The 22567-nt window shown below is 38.1% G+C and overlaps 1 protein-coding gene across 6 annotated transcripts in view; it reads right to left on the bottom strand.

Moving 5' to 3' along the window:
- VTI1A (vesicle transport through interaction with t-SNAREs 1A) overlaps positions 1–22567 on the bottom strand; it is a 282907-nt gene that overhangs the window by 170686 nt on the left and 89654 nt on the right. Inside the window, exon 7 of one of the 6 annotated variants that reach the window (XM_076339020.1) lies at positions 1952–2515. The exons of the other annotated variants lie outside the window; for them this stretch is intronic. Within the exon in view, the coding sequence (XP_076195135.1) occupies positions 2370–2515 (146 nt within the window). The 3' untranslated portion in view covers positions 1952–2369. Of the gene's footprint in view, positions 1–1951; positions 2516–22567 lie in introns of those variants that run through there. 6 annotated transcript variants of the gene reach the window in all.

Here is a 22567-nt window from a genome sequence, read left to right as displayed (position 1 = left end):
TTTTCTCTGCCTACCCTTTCTCTCCTGAAGTGCTCTGACAAGTAAGCTTGGCAAGATGGGATCTATGTCCATGGCCTTGTAACCACTTTTTATTGGCTGCGTTCTTAGGTTAAATCTTAGCTGTTTACAGACCTCACCTCAACTTTCTCGGTATCTCCCTATGGGAATGTTCTTAGAGGTAGGCCTGTTCGCAAGAAGGGGTAATTGGAGCTGGGTGCGTATTTCTGATGAGAGAACTAATATATTACTACATATGAAAAATGGATATTAGAAGAGAGTTCAACAGCAAGAAATAGTGCAATCAAATTCATGTCTAGTTCAGAAGAAGCCACAGAACATCTATCCTATAAGCCAACATATACTACAAACAGAAGTTCTTCCCAGCATCCTTTAAGAAACTTAAAAAAAACCTTAAAGATTAAAAGCCACAATTACAGTATTTGAGAGGAAGAGCACAAGAAAGATCAAGGACACTGTCGATGTTCTAAGCCCTTGAGAACTTGGGTGACTTTTTCAATCAAAAGCCGCAAAAGATCCCAGAAAGTAGACCACGTGCCATACTAAGAAGGAAAGCTAAAAAACCAAATCTACTTCCTGCAAATCTGGCCTGGGGAAAAAAATCCCTTATAACTAAGAACCTGGTGATTTGCTTAACACTGACAATGTAAGCAGGATGTGCTGAGGGTTTAATGGCAATAACGATGCCCGCTCTTACCTTATGTCTAGCTATAGTCAGCTTCAGAAGACAGTGAAAAATACTCCATGCTTTTGTGGTTTATAGAAAGGTCTCATTATTTGCTCACTCACATTTTGATACCTTTGTGATTTATGGGAAATGACACCAATTTTTGAAGTGATCAAAATAAATGTAGAATTAGTTTGGGGGGAAAAATGGTCAATGTCTTTTATTTTTTTCAGTTATTGCATATTACAGTAATACTTGGACATCCAAGTGAGATTTACACCACTTTATGCTAAGAGCTGTAATGTACTTTTCTTTGACAGTCAACTGCTACAAATAATTCACAGTATATTTACAGTACAGTATATATACAATATACAGAGGTAAAGGATGAAGATAGTGATGTATTAATCCACTTGTACAATTAAGGAGATATGGAACAGGGATTAAGGACAAGAATATTTGTGTAAAAAGGATTAAACAACTGTAAAAGATCTAAGTGATTTAAGCAAGGTCAGATGGGAAGGATGTGACAGAAAAAAGGACCAAACTGAGATGTTCTGAGACCTAGTTCTGTGTTTTAGTTGCATGATTTTTTTCCTTGCTTTCCCTTTTTATATTTTTTCATTAATCTGAACACATCTAAAAGACAGGCTCATGTCCTTCCTTACAATTTAAGAATCTGTGACTGGAAACAGCTTGAGCAAGGCATCCCCATCTTAATCCACTAACACCAGATGTTTGAAAAACTCAACACACTAGCTATAAGCAGCCAAACTAATGTTCTGTAAAGTAACAACACACAGGATAAAGGAAGATAACTGTAATATGTAAATTAATATTGCCAGCTAAAACCTCACAAGGCCAATGGCTTCGTATGGTCTCACACTGCCAATTTGGTCTTCCCTGATCTGTAAGAGAAAAACTCTTAATTTATTTTCCATTACAAAATTCAGTGTGCCTAGACTATAACTTTCCACCCAAATCTTAATCCCATTATCACCAAAAAAAATAATGCATGTGTATGTTCTCATGTAAAAACTAAAAGAAAATGTGGTTTCACAAGAGATGATCTTCCTAATTACCACAAAGATATCTTTCAGCACATCAACAGCCTTAATATACATCTGTATACCTCACTGCAGTACACTGCAACTTCCAGCAATAGCTAGAGTGCAAGAAAAGCTTCAACAACCGATATGCTTAGTAGCAGTTCGATTTGATATACAAACTTGACAATATGGCTATAATTATACCAGACTCTGCATGAAGTTACATCGCAGGATAATACAAGTTTATTATTTAATTTCAAACAAAATTTGTTGAGTTCAGAAGTATTTTTTCCGACTAGTGATAATACAAATTAAAGTCCGAATCTGAAGCTCTAATTCAATTAATTTCTAACTTGTACATCTTTAGAACCAAGGTTCTAAGAGTCTAAAAATGTAACATTTAAAAACTGCATTGATGGTATGCAAAACTGCGTATTAATATTTGCTTTCTAAGAGACTAGGATCCAACTGTACTAGGCGCTGTATAAACACACTGAATTCCCACGTCTTCACCATTTCCAAACCACTAGGTAACAAATTTAAAGTAGTGTTTCATAGAAGAAATATCATTGCTGGAACATTTTTTAAAGAAGTAAAGAAGGGAAATATCTTCTTGCCAGAAAGTGAAGGATCAGTTAAGAAGTACATGGATGTACTGAGCAAAAGGAGGAACCATTTTTCCAGAAACAGTCCATTTCAAACTCAATGATGTTAAGTCTTAAGAGTACACTCTGGAGAACAGAACAGATGAAACCTTGATTTCTGCTGCTGGCCTCCATACCTACAAGAAAATTGATGGCATGTTTATACCTCTAAAGTTAAAATAATTTGTTTAAAATGGACAGTGTCAGACAGATTGGCATTCTAAGCAAAAAATAAGTATTTGTTTCCAAGTGGATGAATAAAAGGAACTGGACATGGTCCTTAGGTAACTATTTTTCATAGTGAAATTACAGAACTATTATTATGTAGGTTATAATATCTAGGAAGAAAAGATATGTATCTAAGTAATATTATTTATTCTTTCACAATATTAAGAGATCCCATCATTATTAGTCTTTGTTATTTTAAGAGAAAACTTGCACAGTTAAATTTTCATAAACAGACTATGAAGCAATAAAATCAAGTGCATCAACAAAAAAATCCACATCATACGTTTGTCCTGTCTTTGTAAACTAAAATTCTGACAGGCAGAACTTCAGGAGAAGCTAAGAGAATTTTTGGCCACAAGGAGAGAAGAGCAGAGCGTTACCTCTAACAGCCATTTGTTAACTTCATTAGTATAACAGATTAGAACTAGTGCTTGTCTATATATGTAAGTTGTGAATGAACAGCAGCCATGTCCTTTACTTCATAACATACTTTTGGAGCTGACTATAGCAACAGGAAAGCCACGGTCAGTCCTGGCTGAAACAGAAACAGCTCATTTTCATGGGAGAAAAGGTACAAGAGTAGTCCATATGCTCAATGCAGAACTGGAAATGTGCACATATCAAATCGGAATTCAAATCAATTATCTATCTGACATGGCATTAAATAACTTCCAAATAAGCAGATAGCACCCTGAAAAAATCAGTCTAAAACCATCAGTGATGGGTTTTGAAGTTCATAGAATCATAGAATCATCAAGGTTGGAAAAGACCTCTAAGATCATCGAGTCCAACCGTCGACCCAACACCACCATGCCCACTAAAACCATGTCCCTAAGCGCCTCATCTACACGTCTTTTAAATACCTCCAGGGATGGGGACTCAACCACTTCCCTGGGCAGCCTCTTCCAACATTTAACCACTCTTTCAGGAAAGACATTTTTCCTCACGTCCAATCTAAACCTCCCCTGGCGCAACTTGAGGCCATTTCCTCTCGTCCTATCGCTTGTTACTTGGGAGAAGAGACCGACACCCACCTGGCTACAACCTCCTTTCAGGGAGTTGTAGAGAGCGATGAGGTCTCCCCTCAGCCTCCTTTTCTCCAGGCTAAACAACCCCAGTTCCCTCAGCCGCTCCTCAGAAGACTTGTGCTCCAGACCCCTCACCAGCCTCATTGCCCTTCTCTGGACACGCTCCAGCACCTCGACGTCCTTCTTGTAGTGAGGGGCCCAAAACTGAACACAGTATTCGAGGTGCGGCCTCACCAGTGCCGAGTACAGGGGCACGATCACTTCCCTGCTCCTGCTGGCCACACTATTTCTGATACAGGCCAGGATGCCATTGGCCTTCTTGGCCGCCTGGGCGCACTGCTGGCTCATGTTCAGCCGGCTGTTGACCAGCACCCCCAGGTCCTTTTCCGACAGAACTTTTCCGAAGTTCTCAGAGTGCATACAACTCTGGAGAGATTTGTTTCTATTGCTGCATTTTGGGGATTTATATCAAATCTGCCAGTGCACTTGAACACAGACCTCATAAACCTTAATCATATAGGTGTTGCCTTCTGTTCTGACTGCTGTGCTATGCAAGGGAATAACTTCCATATTTTGGAAACTCAGATAAGTGCAGAACACCTCTCTAACTTGGTGGGTGACTGTGCTCGCCAACTCAGGAAGGTTCCAGGCAGAAAGCAGTAACTTCACCTATGCTCCAAAGAAGTAGGTAAGTTGCCAGCTAGTTTCTGAATGACTTGGTGCTGACTTGGAATAGTTGAGATGTTTCTGCATTTCTGGGCAGCATGAGGTGCTTGAGGAAGGAGCTTTCCACAAAAGGAAAAGCTGCCACAGCACTCTGAGCAATGCCACAAAATAACTCTCTGACTGGAACAGTGGAGGCAGAAATTTTAGTCCACAAGGTTTGATGCAAGGTTTTTGTGATTTCTAAGATCTGCACTAGCGGAGTAAGCAGAAAAAATACAGAGTAGTCAGGCAGGAACAGCATTATGGGACATAGTACTGTATGTTGAAAATTTTCTCCTTTTGCATTTAACCTGTAACATGTCTTTTTCTCCCAGACTGCATGTACCTTGTTTTTAGAGGTTCAGTCCCAAGACTCTGGCTACAGATAGTTGATCAAATTGCTAGAAGCCCAGAGCCATCCATTCATTGCATGAGCTGAGGTAATCAACTCTTAGCCCACTATGTACTTCTAAACCACTGTAATAACAAAGTACATCAGTTTAAACCACCCTTGCAGGTCAGCATTGATTGCAATGAAGTTACTACTATTAATACATAATCAGTTATCGTCACTCATCTGAGAAGCAAATCATGAAGCTACCACAACTGAGTTGATCACAATCACCCATTCACATCCTAAATCATACCATGTGCCTGTACAATACTCAGTACAGTGAAGTCTTCATTATGATTGCAGCCTTTAGGCACTATACTAATTGAATAACAAAATAATAATAATAATAAGGAACAGAAGTTTTGAAGAAACTTCAGCATATACATTTTGCACCCAACATCCTGCAATTATCCCATTGATAAGTGCAACTGTAGGTATCAGAGATCTGTTTAATTAATTTTTCTCAATCTACCAGGCTTAACCTTTTAATAATGTTTCCTTTGAACAGAAATTTAAAAAATGACTAACCTGAACTTTGAAAAAAAAAGGGGATAAAAGGGCAAGGAAAAAATATACTGGCCACGCACCAACAGAAACCCTTTAAGTATGTCCTATATTTTTGAGTGGATCAAATTCCTGTCTTGTTCGGAGAAAGCATGTTTGGATACACTATGGAAAGTAAAAGTAAATTAAAAAAAAAGAAAAATACAAAGAAGAGAAGTAGTAAATGAAAAAGCTGCTTGACAGAGGCTGCACAGTCATGACAGGCACAGAACCTAGGGTTGCTACTACATGAAAGTGCTAAATATGTACTAAAATATACCTGAGTCCTACACAATGACAGCCAAAACCACAACACTCAAAAAGATACCTAATCTCATACCACCTGTTGCCTACATCACTGAGAAAAGAGAGCAACAGATTAAGAAACTCTTCAACTGTTTATTTAGTTTTAAATTAGTTCCTTGTCTTTAGGTTTTCTCATCTTTTATGATTAGCTCCTCATCGGTTTAAACACATATGCATCCATATGTACATATATAAAGATGCATCTTATCCTGAATATATTTAACATATTAGTATATATTCTGTGTGAATTTCCCAGAAAAGAAATGAGCAAATAGCACAACAGTGATATCAGGAAGTCTTCATAACTTTGGTGCCACATCACCTGTGGCTCAGAATAAAGCCTGCCATATGCACAGCCCTTACACATTTTGGGGCTATGCATAGCAGCTAGCTCTCTGCCAGGCAGCACTACCAGAACTATGCAGTATTTTTCCTGGGATATTGTTCTGCACTGACCACAAACTGAAGCACAAACTTTATGAGGAACAACTTCAACCACTTCGGAAATGGCACCATTCCAGCAGGACACACCCCGGAGTGCATTACAGCACTGCCTCGTAAACTCTTTTATTAATTTCATAATAAATGCTTAGAAATCAGACTTTTTGCAGGTGATAATTAAATATAAAATCAAGGCAAAACAGACGTGCGATAAATTCTTGGCACTGGTCTAGTTTAACTGAGTTTCAGCATTGATTTCCGGCAGGCCCAGCCCTGCTCCTGCTCTGGATCCCCCTCCAGTGCACATTGCCAGGGTCTGTCACTAAGCACTTCACCTCTCTCAACGCTGCCTTTAAAGTTTTAGTTACCATTACAACATCTAAATGTGGAAAGGTTTAATACTTGATTTGGTTTTGTTCGAGTTAAAATCCACTGCTGCAGTTCACGGTAAAACTTTTTTAAAAGATCCATAAACTTTTTATGCACTTTTCAGCTCTATACCAGCTCATTTTTCTTTGATAACATCAGTGCAGCAGTGACTTTCTGTTGCACTTCAAAAAGGGACTAAACTACTGAGAACTTTCAATAGTTCCATAAAATGAGGCCTATACCCCAAAAGGGGAAAGTAAGTAACATCTCAGCTCTCCTCCCTTCTCACCACCTCTCCAGCTGTCAAAGGAAAATTACAAATGGCAAAGCTTAAATGGTAGATTTAAAAAAATCACAGAAAACCTGTAAATGAATCAGAGCTAGAACACGCATAGGGTCCCGTTAACACATCTCTCACAAACTGGAGGCTGCACGGTCTGTTTGAAGAGAATAACACTGGACTTTGTCCCTACAAACCTGATTTAGCTTTGGAAATCCCCGGTCTGTTTGAAGAGATTGATATTGGACTTCACCCCTACAGACCTGAATTAACTCTGGAAATCCCCACTCCGGCATATAAAGACTGATGAGCCTGTATTAGCCAACTTGCTTTTCCTCAGAAAAGGACCAGTTTTATTCGCTCTGCTCTGTGTTGGAGAATGAGGGAAAGAAGTGAACAAGGACGAAGTCTAGTGAATTGTTTGCGCTGGGCTGAGACCTCCTCCGTCCCCACTGCTCGGGCTACGGGTGCAGCTACAACCTCCAGATGCACACAGATACACGAGGGCCCTCTGAGCACAGAGCACATGGCGGCTTCCCCTTTCTAATTCCTGCTGTGCAGTTGCATCCAGCAAAATTATAAACCGTGCCCAACATAGGTGGTTTCCCTTCCCTTCAAAGTGACCCTTACCCCCTGTTGCACCACCTGGTTCAAACCCATGTTTCCTTTAACAGTGAGCCTGCCAAAGTTGCAGAGGAGCGGGATAAATCTGCCCAAGAATGGTATAAGCCACTTTTATTTGCCATATAAGGAAGTATATAAGTGTATGCTATGTCTATACTAAGGACTGCCTGGTTTGGCTCAGGAGCAGGACCACAGCTACTTACACAAACCACTAAACCCCTGACCTGTGAGAACCCATAGAAAAGCGTAGCGATGTCAGGAGCTCAGATGACTCTTTATTCCACTGCTCTCTACTATCCCAGACACTACGTAGATCAGGAGCACTGATGGTCAGTAGGATATATTTTCTAGCTTTGGCTAGTAAAGGTTGCCACAATTAAAACCATAAATAAAATTAACTTCAGCCTGTACTCTGCATTACAAAGTTCATTTGCTACTAAATTCATAATGACCTGTACATAAGGCCATCCTGATTCCTCTGTTGGTCGTCTACTTGTGATTGACATACAAAATTAATCGCACTGGAGGGCACACGTCACAGCCCAGGAAGGGGTCCCACACGGTCCCCACCCATGGGAGGCCAGTTTTGATTGGGGAGGAGAGGAAAGTCAGCAGAGTCAGTGAGCTTGTGGGAACATGTCTCCCACATTAACCTCACTCATCCAGTATCAATGTCTACGAATTACAGAAGCTAAGGGAAAGAACAAAGAGAAACTGCATAAAACCTAGTTATTTTAACAATCTATTTTGCATAGTAATTAATCAGATCAGCCCTCTAAGGGGCTCCAAAGATCCTAAGGTAAACTTAATTCACTGTAATTGAATTAAACACTACTGAGCTAAAAGTTACAATGCCTAGCAAGAAGGATAAAAAATATCCCTGTAAAACTTCCGGACTTTTTAAAGCAAGCAGGGAACTAGCAGTTATGCAGAAGCCAAACAGGAGAACAAGAGGACGTGCACTGCAGAAATGACAAAAATCAGAAAATACCACAAAGAAAAATACGTTTATTGTGATCCTTCAGTCTAGGTTTTAAAGTCTTAAAATGAACCACAGTATTATGTTCAAAGGTGAATGATACAGTATTTTTCAGGGGTATACTATGCATTGGATAGAGCTGACTGTCAGCTTGTTTTCTTTAATGCAAAAGTCTGAAGTCAGTTCTAAGCTAATGATTGTACTTCCCACTCTTTACAAACGGAACAGAAATGGTCTATTTTGAAAAAGGAATTTTACAGCATTTATAAAGTAAACAATTTATGTAACTGTATTAGTACTTTTTTTTATTCATGACTGCATACAAAGATTTTCATGTATACAAATGTCCTCACCTTAAAACAATTCAATAATTTGTTCATGTGCACATGTGTGGCCTGCGGATTGCCTGTGAACTATTTGTCCTAGATACTGTTTTGATTACTTGTAATTCATATTTTTCTCTCTGCAACACTTGATTAATCACCTCATCTCATGTTATTGTTCTTACTTGCTGACTGGATGAACCCCAAAGAACTTTCTTATTCACATGCCTGGGACAAATATTCATAATTACATACCTTTGCATGATTATCTGTGACCATTTCTTTTCTCTGGAACATTCCCTCCATTAAACACTTACTATTAGGAACACTCAAAGTGAATAAAAAGCAATGCAAAAACTAAAAGGCATTAATGGTATTCTTCTAATGAATGCTCACAATCTTTTTTTTTTTTTTTTTAAACTAACAGTGTCAGTCCAGGGAATAGGTAAACAAATAAAAAAATAACTCTAGAACACTACCTAGAACGCAATTACATCAACAAAATTTCTACTACAATACTACATGTAAGAAAAAAAAATCCAAACCAAACAGGAAGTTTTACTGCCAAACTGGAAAGTGAATTTTCCTGGGGAGTTTTCCTTTTAAAAATAAAACAAAAGCCAGAACTTTGCATACTCTCACCCCCCAAAAGTAGACGGTAGCTATTACTTTTACCAAAATTATTACTGAACTTATACTCAGAAATACAGGCTCAATGGCTACTTGATTTGTCAGGAGAATGAAAAAAGATAAACAACTCAAAGTGTTCTGAATAAATGGCAATTTAGCAGAAATACAGTGTTTCCTTGAATGCTCTTTTGGCTATGAGCAATAATGCTGCCACAAAAATCTGGTTTGCATCATCTAAATGCTTGAAAAAAGAACACATAATTTAGGAAAAAACCGATGGTTGCCACTTAGCCATAAAGAGCAGCACTAGTGTTAGAAATAGCTTTTCTATGATATTTTTGTTCATGTTCTGGGTTTTTTCAGCAGTAGAAGTAATTACTGTGGTTTGTGAGGGCAGTGTTTAGTGCTATTACCCTTTAAACACTGTACACAAACACTGAGCCTGACTCCAGGAAGGTTGAACGTGGCCACAAGCAGGGCTGTAGCCACATCCTTGCCTTCTACCCACCAACCAGCCCCAGTGATTCATGAGAAGTAAAGGCTGCACTTGAGAAAAGGTGTGTTGCCTTTGATCCAACTTCTTGTCTGTTGGAAAGAAGCATTCTTTTACACCTTATATGATAATTTCATGCACAATACTTTAACCTGAAAAACATGAGTGGAACGTCCCACTTCGGTTTCATAGACTGGATATTCTTTCACTTTCCTCAGGAAATGGAGCCCAGTGCCAAATCTCTTCTATCTGTGCTCTGTGAACTTCATATTTCTACCTCCGGGAAGATCCTTTACAAATCTGAGAAGCTTCTTTGAAGAAAGATGTCCCTATACAGCTAGAGATGGTTTTTTGAAACACCATCATTGGTAGAACAGGTACTGATGATGACAGAGGGGGCACAGGCAGATTTGAAACTCAGGATGGATTAGGTGAGGCTTTTACCACCAGCATTTGAGGAATTAGCCTGTACCAGCCTAATCCATTGCACTGACCCCTTAGGGTCTATGTTTGAAACGGCTCATAACAGCCAGCTGAGAGGTTTGCAGAAACTCCAGATCCCGCCATGATTCCCTGAGTGCGCACACACCATGCTGTCAGCTATATCCGCACCCAACCTTTCCTCCTGGGGAAGGCAGCGCTCAGCAGCTCAGCACTGTGACCAGTCTCCTCTCCAGCCAGCAGAAGGCCAGTAGAGAGTGCAGGGAGATCACCGAGTAACACACCCTGCGTCAGATCCTTTTTATTGGCACAAAACTTGATTTTACTTTGGCATATAATCTGCAATTAATTTAGATGCCTGTAGACAATATGTAAGTACTCGGCTGAATACCAGCTCATTTTTCTCCTGTTTTTACACAACCTTCTTTTGTAGTAATTTTCTAGGAAGGTGCCTTTGGGACTGGTTCTTTAACTTCCTTCCAAGGCTCAGAGGGACTCTGCTGTATTGACCCTCCACCCAGCTGAAGGAGCCTGGAAATGGCCTTTACCACCTGAATGACAGGCAGGATACAAGGAATGCAGGGGTTTCTGCAGCTCCAGTGTAACATGAATCACTGCCTACAGAAATTAGTGATAATAGCATGTATATCACATGAATCCTCTGCTGTGTTTTTAACCCTTGCTGGGAAAAAAAAAAAGTAGTTACTAGTAAGGGCAGTGCACTTTGAATATAAACAAGCATCACCCTGCACTTAGCATTAGACCATAGGGATGGCCCATTTATTAACACTTGGTTTTGCTCCGATTACAAAGCTTGTTGGTATTCCCTTCCTCTTGCAGCATTCCATCAGCTGACTGCGACAAAGTCAATACGCCAATTTGTATAGTTTATAAAAACCAAATACACTTTATCAACCAGCTGGCTGACGCATGAAGTGTGGTCACTTTAATGCTTAGGTGTGGAAGCAGCAAAGATGCAAGGAACACGAAGGGACAAGCTTCTAAATTCACAGAAGAAATATTACCTTTCCAATCAATGGATTAAGTGCCCTGTAACTGGCTTTGCACAAAGGACGTGTCTGCCTAATTGGGCTAATTGCAAGGAGCATATTGAGCACCCCGCATTCCTCAGCCCAGACAATAGGTAAGTGGCACACCTAATCCCTTTAAATGGGATGCCTGGTGTTGCCTGCAAATCTGTTTATACTGTTTAGCAAATGTGAATTAGTATTTGCTAGCATAAATGCCCTGCTGTGCAGACCTTTGTTAACTTCAGGCTACTTCCTTGTTCTCTTAAAGCTGTTAAATGAGTCAATCTGGCCTTAATATGTTTCAGTGCTGTGTCCACTACTTATCTTTCAAGACTATTGTTTTCTAATGCATCCTCATAAACGTCTAAGAGGTTCTTCATTGTGACAACAATTTGTTCAATAATTACAGGTTCACATGAAGAAAGACCAATATGCTCTGTGGAAAATCAAGTATCCAGATGGGGGTGGAGGGAGGAGAGATAAAGACAATCTCAAAGTACTTTAAAAAAAAAGATAGGTCAGGTATAAGACATCTATAAGTGTTTCAGCATTCTCATAATTACAGAATCAGAAAATTAATTAATGGCTATGCATTTTACATAGTCTATTAGGGGTCTACAGGGATACTGCATCAGGGAAAAGATTAATTTGTGTAGTCTTTGTGGTGTTCTTTAGCTCACAAAATGATCGAAAACAATGATATTTGGGATTAAGAAAGTATTGAGTATTCACTCCTCTGTGTCCAAGGTATGGAAGAAGAGGTCTGTGCTCCAAACAGCTTACAAAACAAACACATCTACAAAGGAACGAGTAACAAATTATCCTTGTCTCTTTAGCTCCTTTATCTCTAACATAAAAAACCTCCATGAACATCATGGCTTCTATACACTGGCTTCTATACACCAGGAAAGAAGCCACTGAAGACCTTAGTTAACTCTTCAGACCTTAGTTAACTCTTCAGATATTAGCAGTTGGCAGGCCTGCCATCCAAATGAACACTCAAATTATATATGCACGCGCAGATTTGTCCACAGGCACAAGTTTATGACCTGCCAGCAGTGGCTTTCTGCGACCTCTCAAGCTTACCTTCCGACCCTGTTACCTCTTTATCACTACCTTGATAGGAAAACAATTTTGCCAAACGCAACCACGATGTTCAGCAAGACAGAGAAAGAGGCAACCGCTAGCCTGGGCTTACCTCAGTTCTGCAGCTGCAATAAATCAGCACCCTCCCAGTATTTCAAAAAGCTTCCCTCTCCCCCTCCACCCTCCTTCAGCCAGTGGAGCAAGCCATGCTCATCACCAGAAGTCCTCTGTCACTTTAAGAACTGAAACAGGAAAACCTGTACCATTTTTATACTTTTGTTCATTCTTTTCAACCCATTCTAACTCCTTCCCCTTGGGAGTTAGCCCTCCGCCAAAAAGTTTCTTTCAGTAAAGCACTAGTTCTCTCTATTAAGCTTACCCACCCCTGCTTAGCCTTAACACTGGTTTCTTTGTACTTGCCTGGTGAACTGACCAGCTATACAGCACAATAGCTACAATTACTAAATTACACTGCCTGTCACTGCCTTTTGTATCACACCTCTAACAGGTGTCATTACCATGATAGGCAAATTGTAATAATCCATTCACAGCCCCCCCAGTCTTAATAATGTATTTTTTTTATTATTTTATTTTACGTAATATATGAGTGAATGCTGCACAGAGCTTGAATGGTTGGTAAATGCACAGGACTGAAAGATTGAACTGCGTGGACTGCAGACATGAACAGCAGCATTTAAGACAACGAAACTGAATGCTACCACATCCCTGATACCGTGAATACACGCACATACACAGATACATTAAAATAGTAATACTAATAAATGTGTTTACGGAAGACATACTGGTTTGAAAAAGATGTATACGAGGCATTTCTGAGCTGAGGCTGTTCCCCCCACCCTTAGCTCACTCAGCTGTGCCTCAGCACTGTATCATGAATGATATACCGGGACATACTCTTCTGAGATCCCTTGCGAAACCCAAACAGGTGAGGAAATCATAAGAAAGCATTGCAGGTTATAAATTCTATGAATGCAGCAATTTAAAACAGGTTTTGAGTATAAATTTAATATAAAAACGTAACGAGATCTTGATTATATGATTCTCACACAAAATCAAATGTTTAAGCAAGGTTTAACTAAACCAATAAGAAACTTCTTTACATAGGCCAATGGAAGCCGCCATAACCTTTTAAAAGTGATAAATATACCGATATGTTGCTGTCTGCTGTTTTCTGGGGCCTCACTCATTACTGTGTTATTCCAGTTGTACACCAGCACAAATCCACTGACTTTATTGACTGGTATGAAAGGTCACATAGTAGCAAAATGGGTTCCTAGAACCCAGCCTGATAATGAAGGCACTGACAGCTCTATCAACACAGTTTGGACTTCCTCACTGCAATGCACAGTTAGAAATAAAACACACAAAACTTCACACACTGGCAAAGTAATACCTGGAGTAAAAAAAAAAAAAAACAAACAACTGTGCCAGCCACCCTTAGTTAAGACTCTCCCCTCTTTAATTCACACCACCAAGAAGCTCTGGATAAACAGAAAGGAATTGAAACAAGTCCTGATGGATAAAATTGCTTTCTTTTTGCTTCGTGTAAAACTTGAAATCCAAAGTTAAGCCCTTTTTAGCTTTACAGGTATTGTAACAACACAGATGGTTGTTCTAGCTGGGAGAAGCACAAGAAGAGAGGTGACCTGAGAAATCTCATTACAATTCAGCGCTAGTTTAGATGTTAATACAGATAAGAATGATGGTTCTTGTCTTTCTGAAATACCATATTTCAGAGTTTCAGTAAATTCTTAAAAAGAATTAAAGAGAAAAAGAACTTGACTCTTCATGCACTGCAGTGGGAGGGCTAAAACAAATCTATTTGCGTTAACCTATTCTCCATGGTCAACTTTCCTATGTGAAATGACCCTTCTGATCAAGGCAGTGTGACCTACATGCGCATTTTTCACCAACAATTAGAAAATTTCTGGCCCTACAACACCCACTGGAACTGCTACAGCTAAGTGTAGGAATCCCACTACGCAGTTGTATTTCTGCTACAAGTTCGGCATCTCCTTACATAGATGTTTCTCAAAGTGACAAAAATTCGGTGCAGTTCAAAGGAGATATACTGTGCCCTGTCCCATCACCCCATTCTTCCATCTTGCACACGGCACTTACTAAGTTTCCAAACAGGACATGCTTCAGGATGCTCCTGCTTCAGAAAACAACAAATCCCTATAACTCACAGCATGCAGCACAGATGTCAATCTTCCAGACAGGTGAAAAAAAAATTTGGATTCCTACATTTCTTCTGCCAGAGGGACGCATTGTAACACACCGAGAAAGTAGGTGAGCTACTTTGAAGCACATGCCCTCTAGGCCACATCCCATTTTAAAACTCTAACATCACCATCAAATCATAACACAAGAAGCTACCAGGGATCAGTGCTATTCATAGGCAGCAAAAAACCATCACCCCACCTAAGACACGGAGTTGCAGTCATTCGACAGACCCCATGATTACAGTATGTATTTGTGGCAGGAGAAAGAGAATGGAAAAAGCATGAACACGATGAGGATTTTACCCTCTTTAGTCTACACTAAGGGCTGCAATGAAGATGTTGATGTCATCAGCACGAGAGAGAAGTGGCAGACTGGGGTTATCACTTGTGGTACCAACTTTTACAGTCCACAGAAGTTTTTATAATACTTGTAAATACGACTTACTCTTCTGTTGATCTCAGCTGTGGGAATTGCACATTTAGGAGGAGGAAAATATAAAACATGGGTGCTCAGGATACCTTACCTTACTCTTGATTCTTTACCACATTTTCTACAGTTAGACAAAGAAAGTAAACCAGAGTTGGTATGACACACTGTGATAACTTGGCAGACATGAAACATAAAAGCAACACAGAAGCTGCCTCATGATGTCTTGCATAATCTTTGTGAATCACCTGTGAATCATACTCCCCTGAAATACAACACCAAACTGAATTGAAAGTGCCTTACTTCTCCTTTCCATATTTTAAAAAGCGTGTTGAATAATTGAAGAGTACAGAGAAGGGCCACAGAAAAGATTTACATATTAGGGGCAAAGAACCCTATTTTACAATGAGGGATTTAAGGAATTCAGTTATCATAATAAAACTGAAAAGAAGTTTAGTTATGGTCCTAAATATTTTCATGGCAGAAGGTTCCACTTGCTAATGCAGTCTCCAGTCTGTCAGGAAAGGGAATATGAAGAATTTAGGACTGAACATTGAAGCCAGGCAAACTCAGATTAGAAATAGGATGTCCTACTCCTTTAAATGCAGACTGATTCACTATTGGAATGATTACTAAGGAAAAAGGTGACTTCCCCATCTCTCAATACCTTCAAACCAATGGTGGATGTTTTTCTGGACAAGATATTTTCATGCATACAACTTACTGGGTTAAATGCTGAAATAATTAGGTGAGATTCACGGACTTTCTTTTATACAGTAGGTGAGATGATGATTTAATAGTCCTCCATCCTTAAAATCTATGAATTTATGAACTGTGTCAATGTCCAATCATTTTCCTTCATCAGGTATGACAGCAGTTTCTCTCTCCACTTTAGAGATAAGTTTAAATACAGACTTATCAAATTACTCTCCCTCTCTAGGGCACATGCCAGACAACGGCCATGGAAAACTTGGAGTAGATAATGCTGAACCTGAATCTATACAGTGCAAATCCAACCTTTTCAATAAGGCCCTTAGGAATAGCACGTAAATGTGAAGAAATCTGGAACAAGAATTTAAGTGGGTACAGAGTGGTGCAAGCAAGCCTCTTCATTTGCAGGACCCGAAATTAAATTCTTAAGAAAGAAATGAGACCACTTGCTACGTAAATCTCTGTGCAGCATTTATGCATCATTGCAATAGTGAACTATTCAAAAAACCAAAACAAAACACTTTAATAAATACCCTATGAAAATCTTACTGGACCTTTTTCTTCATTTTACAAAGTCTAATGTAAGCCATCCCCATTGCGTTCCCTGGGCAACACCAAATTTAGAATCAATCATTACATTCCATCTACCATACTAAGGCCACAACTGAACAGGTTACTGCCATGCTACCAGACTAGCTCCCTCAAAATGAAAAGGTTTGCAGAGGAGCTGAAACTTCTCTCAGATATAGTTTGAAATGACAGACATATGCCTCATTTTACAAACATTTCATTAGAATCAGCCATCCCCCTATTTACATGAACAAAAACTAGCAGGGGTTTCTTTACTACTTCCCAAGCGTTACTTAAGAACTGTACATATGTGTGTGTGTGTGTATATTAACAGAGAGAAAAAAAGAGGGGGAGAGAAACTGTATCCATCTAGGTGTACATACAAAAGATACATACATAACATCTCACGCTGCCTTATAAGGCTGTAGGAGTTATTTCAAATGTTTTCCATGATAGCAAATAGTTACGATATTTTTGCACCTCTCAGTCCATCACTAGCATTGAACTGAACAATTGGTTTTAACACATTCCATCATTGCTTCTACAAGTTCAACAACTAAGCCTTAGATCTACCACATTTTTAAATATTCAAGCACTGTGCTGTTATAATGAAATTATTGAAAAAAGTTAAGTGTGCACATTTATCAGACTGTGCAGCCATTTGCCTAAATAAAACAAAACCTGGAAAAAATTCTTTCCATGACTTTGATGATCTGGAGAATAAACACGTAATTTTATTTTGACCTTTCCTGTCTACGTTATCTATCATAACACGCTACTTAGCATACTGCATGAGACAGATGAAGATTTTCACGTTAAATCTGGGCTGACCAGTTTTGTTCTAGCCGCCTCATTTATTATGTTAAGTACTTATCTGACATCAGAATTAAATGAGACTATCAATAGTGGGATCTAGTTTTAATGAAAAAAAGACATGATCTAGGAAGACTTGTCTCTTATAGGGACATACCTGAATATATCCAGCCTTTGGTTCAAGCTCAACATTGACTAGAACAGAGTACTTCAACTTTCTACCATCCCCAACTCTCCCCGTTACCTCCTTTTTCTTTTCCCATGGTACAATTGCTGTTTCTGCATCATCTAAGCATAATCTTCAGGTTCTTTTCACCAGACTAGGTCTAAAATCTTGTAGATTCTTTCTAGATAACACTGAAATACAGACTCTCCTATCAACTGATATGTAAGTCTCCTGTCCAGGCTTTCATCAGCTTTTGCATTGATTACTCAAATAATCTCTTCCCTGGCCTTGACAAAAACAATCTTTTTCTAGCCAGTGGTTTGGGCAACTTATCCCTCTCTAGAGTGCTTCCCTCTACTTCCTTCACTCCTGCCTCCAGTTTCCATTCCTCTCCCACATCAAATTTCAGTTGCTCATCTTCATTTTCAAGGCCAGGCCAATTGCACTTTATCAATTTTTATTCAATATATCAGACAACCTCTTGGCAAGTATGTATGACCGGCCAAAGAGACCAACTTTTCACCAGTCAAATCTGCAAGCAAATACCCCTTCTCCCTCTCTCTCACTGCTCAGCACAGTTGGGAGGATTCTCAGACCCACCTACAACTACCTTTCTATTACCTTTACAATTACTGTTTCTCCCTATGAACTTTCTCAGTCCCTCTGTTAAAACTCTATTGCTATAATGTTTGTGAGAAGAAAATAAAACAGCCCAAAACTTATCACATGCAGGCCACAGATGCATCAAGGTCCCTGTCCAAGATGCTAATCATCACTGCTCTTCTTTTCCTTTTCAACCTGTTAATTCTCATCCATCTTCCCCTGTTTGATTGCTAGGGTTTTGGAATAGGAAGTATTTTTTCCCTGCATTTGCACAGCAAATAATACAACAGAGTCTTCATCCAAGACAAGGATCCTTAGTACTATGGTAATAGAAGTTGCAAGGTAATATATAGCAAGAATAATTACAAGGCCAGAGATCTGCTGGACTGCATTATATGTACAAGCTGCAGATACTGCAGATTTCCTAACCACAGCTGCACTGGCATAAAATAAACCTTGCCCCATGCCACTGCACCACATTTATACAACATCCCTTTAATATACTGGAAAACAAGGAAGAGTTTCTGATTACTTTGTAATTATTTTATATATACAAGGTAGGTATACTTCAAACCTAATGACTCTGTCTGCTGCTCTTTATACTGTAATTTCTGCTATGCTTTTTTAGTGATCGCAGACATATGTCTCCTAACCAAATTAAGTACATACACATTTAAGTGACAGCACATTTTCAGAATACATCATTATACGTTGGTAATGAAAAACTACGACATCACTACATATGAACTTATAAAAATGGCAGAATAATACACTGATAGAATCACATTAAAAAAAAATTACATTACATTGTTGTAACATTTGAAATTAATATTAAAGAGTTTTGAAAATGACCATTTAAAAATGTATTCTGCTTCATAAGAAGTGATCTTATCAGGACCAAGCAGAATTTGTGTTTCAGGTAAGTTGGACCCTGAATCCGCAATGACAAGAAAGAAAAACGGGCCACAGAAATACAAAACAGGATTTCAAAGATGCAAATAATGATTTAAGATCGCATGTATCCCCCCACAAAACCTATTTTCTCCACGAAGATTCGTAAACAGAACACACACAGAGAGACACACAGCCACATGCAAAACCGGTTATAATTACAAGTCAGAAAAAAAAGAGACTATCTGCATAAAACAAACTGGCACTTAAAAATAAAACACACATGTTTCTAAACAGATTTTCTGAAACAGATACAGCATCTTTAACAGTATATCATAGATCTACAGAGTATGAAGTTTATCTCACTAATCAGTTATTAACTGAAGGTTTAATAGTTCCATTAGAGAAGGTAATTCCCTCTTTTTCTAATACCTTCATATCATTAAGTGACTGCTAATTTCATACAAACGTGCTTACATTTTTCATGTATTGTACCCTGATTCAAAAAGTAAAAATACCAAATATCTGACACTGAAAGACAACAAACCCCAGGAAATTAAAAATACTAAGCACACTGCTCAGAGATCCTGCCCCCCTCCCCCCCATATTAGATGTGGTTAGTGTTTATGCAAATATATTACTAATGTGTATTACAAATTAAGCAGAACAGAATAATCTTTTGCCTAGACTTACAGGACATTTTACATCTTCAATTAGATGAGCAGCAATAATATTCACTTTGACTTCTCAAATCTCTTTCACAGATAGAGAGGTTAATTGGTTGATCTTACAGTATGGATAAAATTCAATACCTAAATTAAAAGCGTGTGCCTGTGTGTGTGTGTGTATATACAAACATATATATATTAAAGTATCTTTACACTTTTTGAAAAAGTTACTTTAATTAGAGTAACAGACACCTTTTTGAAATGAATTAAGTTTAAATCTAGTTCAGGAAAAACACCTTTTAACTACTTGTATATTATTAACACTGTATTTTTAACTCTTACTCAAATACAGCCAGATGCTTTTTTGGTAAATTTATTATTAATATCCCTGGTATGCAGATAAATGTTTAATAGGAAATTGATATACCTTTCAAAAGAACAAATAACTGTGTTATAAGCACTGTATTAAAAAGTAACTACAACATATTTACGGATACAAAAAAATCTAATAGGGTCAAACTTATAAGACACTGACTAACGTTACAAGTAGGTACTTAGAAACATGCTGCATTTTCCCCAAATTCCATTACGGTAACAAACACAAAAAGATGCTGATATCCAGTTCTGTTAAGTACATCCTCAGTTCCACCCATTACACAATATCAAGCAAGAAAACAGTTTTATCTGACTGGTGGCTCAATGGCGCAGCCTATGTGTGCAAAAGTATAACACAAGAAGTTTATAGTTTTATAAATGAGTGCCAACCCTCTGGGTTTGTTGCATTTAGATAAGCAAACATACCTACAATTTACAAAAGTGATGAGCTGCATAAATGAAAGACTAGTTTAATACAACATGCATACTTATAGACCTAAATTAATGAAATTATCCACCACATAAAAAAATGAAACTCAAGTGATTCTGTGCAGAATTCATAAATAAGCATCAATTATTTTGACATTTTTCTGTAAAACTAGATCTGAAACAATGATTTTCACTCATTTTTTATTAAAAAGATACTACAGAATGTAAATATATATATAAAAATAGGATTTCACCTTATAACCTTTAAAATGCACATTTAGGTACATTAATATTGGTTGTTTTGTGTTTCTTTTTTCAGAGACAAAATACCTACTTAGATTTACACTTTTGTTTTCGAAGTGATATATTCAATGTAAAATATTTTACTACTCTGCTATAAGTAACAAGTAAATTCTTAGCTTATAGCACAGAAGTATGCAAATATAAGCACCAACAAATACTCTCCTCCTATATATGCATCTAACATGAACTAGCTCTCCCACTTTCCCACCCCAACCCGCGCACACAGTTCAAAGCAACCAAATTCAGTAATTCCACTTAAATATGATCACAAACCAGTTACAGCACAGGATCTAAGTGTGGATTGTAAAAATCGGGCAGTTTTGAGACAGAGAAGGAGAGAAAGAGAGAGAGACTGACCAGCTCACGCCTCTAAAGAACTGGATAATAATTTTCAGACAGGTTATAATACCAGTTAGTCCATTCAAAGTGGATGTCCCAAACCCGGCTATGACATGTCATGACCTGTATCACTTATAAGTGAGTTGAACAATCTTAGGGTGTCTTAACCAGTGAAACCTGCAAGCAGTGCAGTTTGTTTAGTTAAAGAAACACTCCCCTAGCTAATTTGCCAGATTTTAAACCAAAATAAAAAGCATTTTTTTTAAAAATAATATGTCACTCTCTTCCCAACAGAATATAAGCACGTATCCATAGAAATGTAGTGGCAAAACTCTCAAGTAAAATCTTTTGAACAATTAGATGTTTGTATTTTGTGTTAGAGAACAAAGTCATAATGGTCTTTATAAAGCCAAGTATACTGACATAAAGAAGTCTTGTTTTGTCACGCAGAGTTCGCTGCTAATCCAGACATAGAAGAGAACAGTGTTTTATATTTGCACTCTATTTTTTTCTATTATTCTAATAAAACGACCCCGAATATTTACTCAAGCTGTTTAAACAGGTAAGAAGTGCAAAAAACATAGCTTGCATCATGTTACAAACCCCCATCAGTAAGAAAATTGCAAGCACAGAAATAGATATTAAATTCAGAAAAATCAGACAGTAAACTTGTTTCAGGGTATCACTCATTTATGCATAAGTTAATTTGTGGAGTGTAAAACCTTTTTTTTATATTCAGGGAATTTGTTTTTTCATTATTAGCATCTCTTATTTTTTATAAACATGGAATTAATGAAAAAATCCTGGATTTAACTCAAGCTCAGATAACATTGTCCCTTTGTTTTCCACCTAAAACAGTTTTGCAGGTTTGTTTCCAAATAGGTCAAACGATCCTATTTCTTTACATGCAAGAGGCATCCATACACTAATTTCACTTTATTTGCTGATGCTGTACATCGCTGACTGTTAATAGTTTCTTTGGCCATTTTCATGTTTATTTTTGACGAGCTTGTAGGGCTTAGAATGCATGGAAATGATAATGATACATACTTGCCACTAAATTGTCCAAGCCAAAATAGCAAATGTTGGAAACAGCAGAGTGACGACTTGCATCCTACACTAAACACATCTTGTTTTTCGCAGTAACGACTTTGTGTACTTATTTAGCAGTGCTCTTTAGTGCTGCTTCAAACAGACATTTGTGTTCAGCTATGGACGTGCTCACATCCTAAAAGAAGCTGTTTATTCAGTAAAAGTTAAATTCCTACCCCAACTGTTTCTTTGGTTGCTTTCTGTTTGCTCATTCTAGAATTAAACTGGTCACATACATTTTTCATGTTTGATCCAGTGAAATAAAACTAGACAACTTTTATAGACATGGTTTTATTGAAATGGATGTTTATTAGTTAGATTATACTGCTCTACAGAAAATAATTCTCCGGCTGCTTATAAACATTTTGATCAGCCATATTCAAGTGAAAGAACAAGTCTAAGGGGGAGGGGGAAGGAAAAGAAAGAAAATGGGAGGAGTAGAGACGGATACCATGTACAATTCTCGTGTGACCTGTGATACTACCTAATTAGAAAACTTAAACCTTCCATAAACCTTTCATTGGAAGCAGCAATATTACTACTATCACACTTCAGTTCGTGTTGGCTGATTTACCTGCATTTCTGTGAGTAGAGGAATAGAAAATGCAATGCATAGTTTTGAGGAAGAAATCTAATGGCACAATGTAAACAAGCA

Source organism: Aptenodytes patagonicus, chromosome 5 (assembly GCF_965638725.1).
Source record: "Aptenodytes patagonicus chromosome 5, bAptPat1.pri.cur, whole genome shotgun sequence".
In the NCBI taxonomy this organism is placed as follows: domain Eukaryota; kingdom Metazoa; phylum Chordata; class Aves; order Sphenisciformes; family Spheniscidae; genus Aptenodytes; species Aptenodytes patagonicus.
The sequence above is the reverse complement of the archived record's forward strand: the minus strand, read 5'-3'. Positions and strand labels throughout refer to the sequence as shown.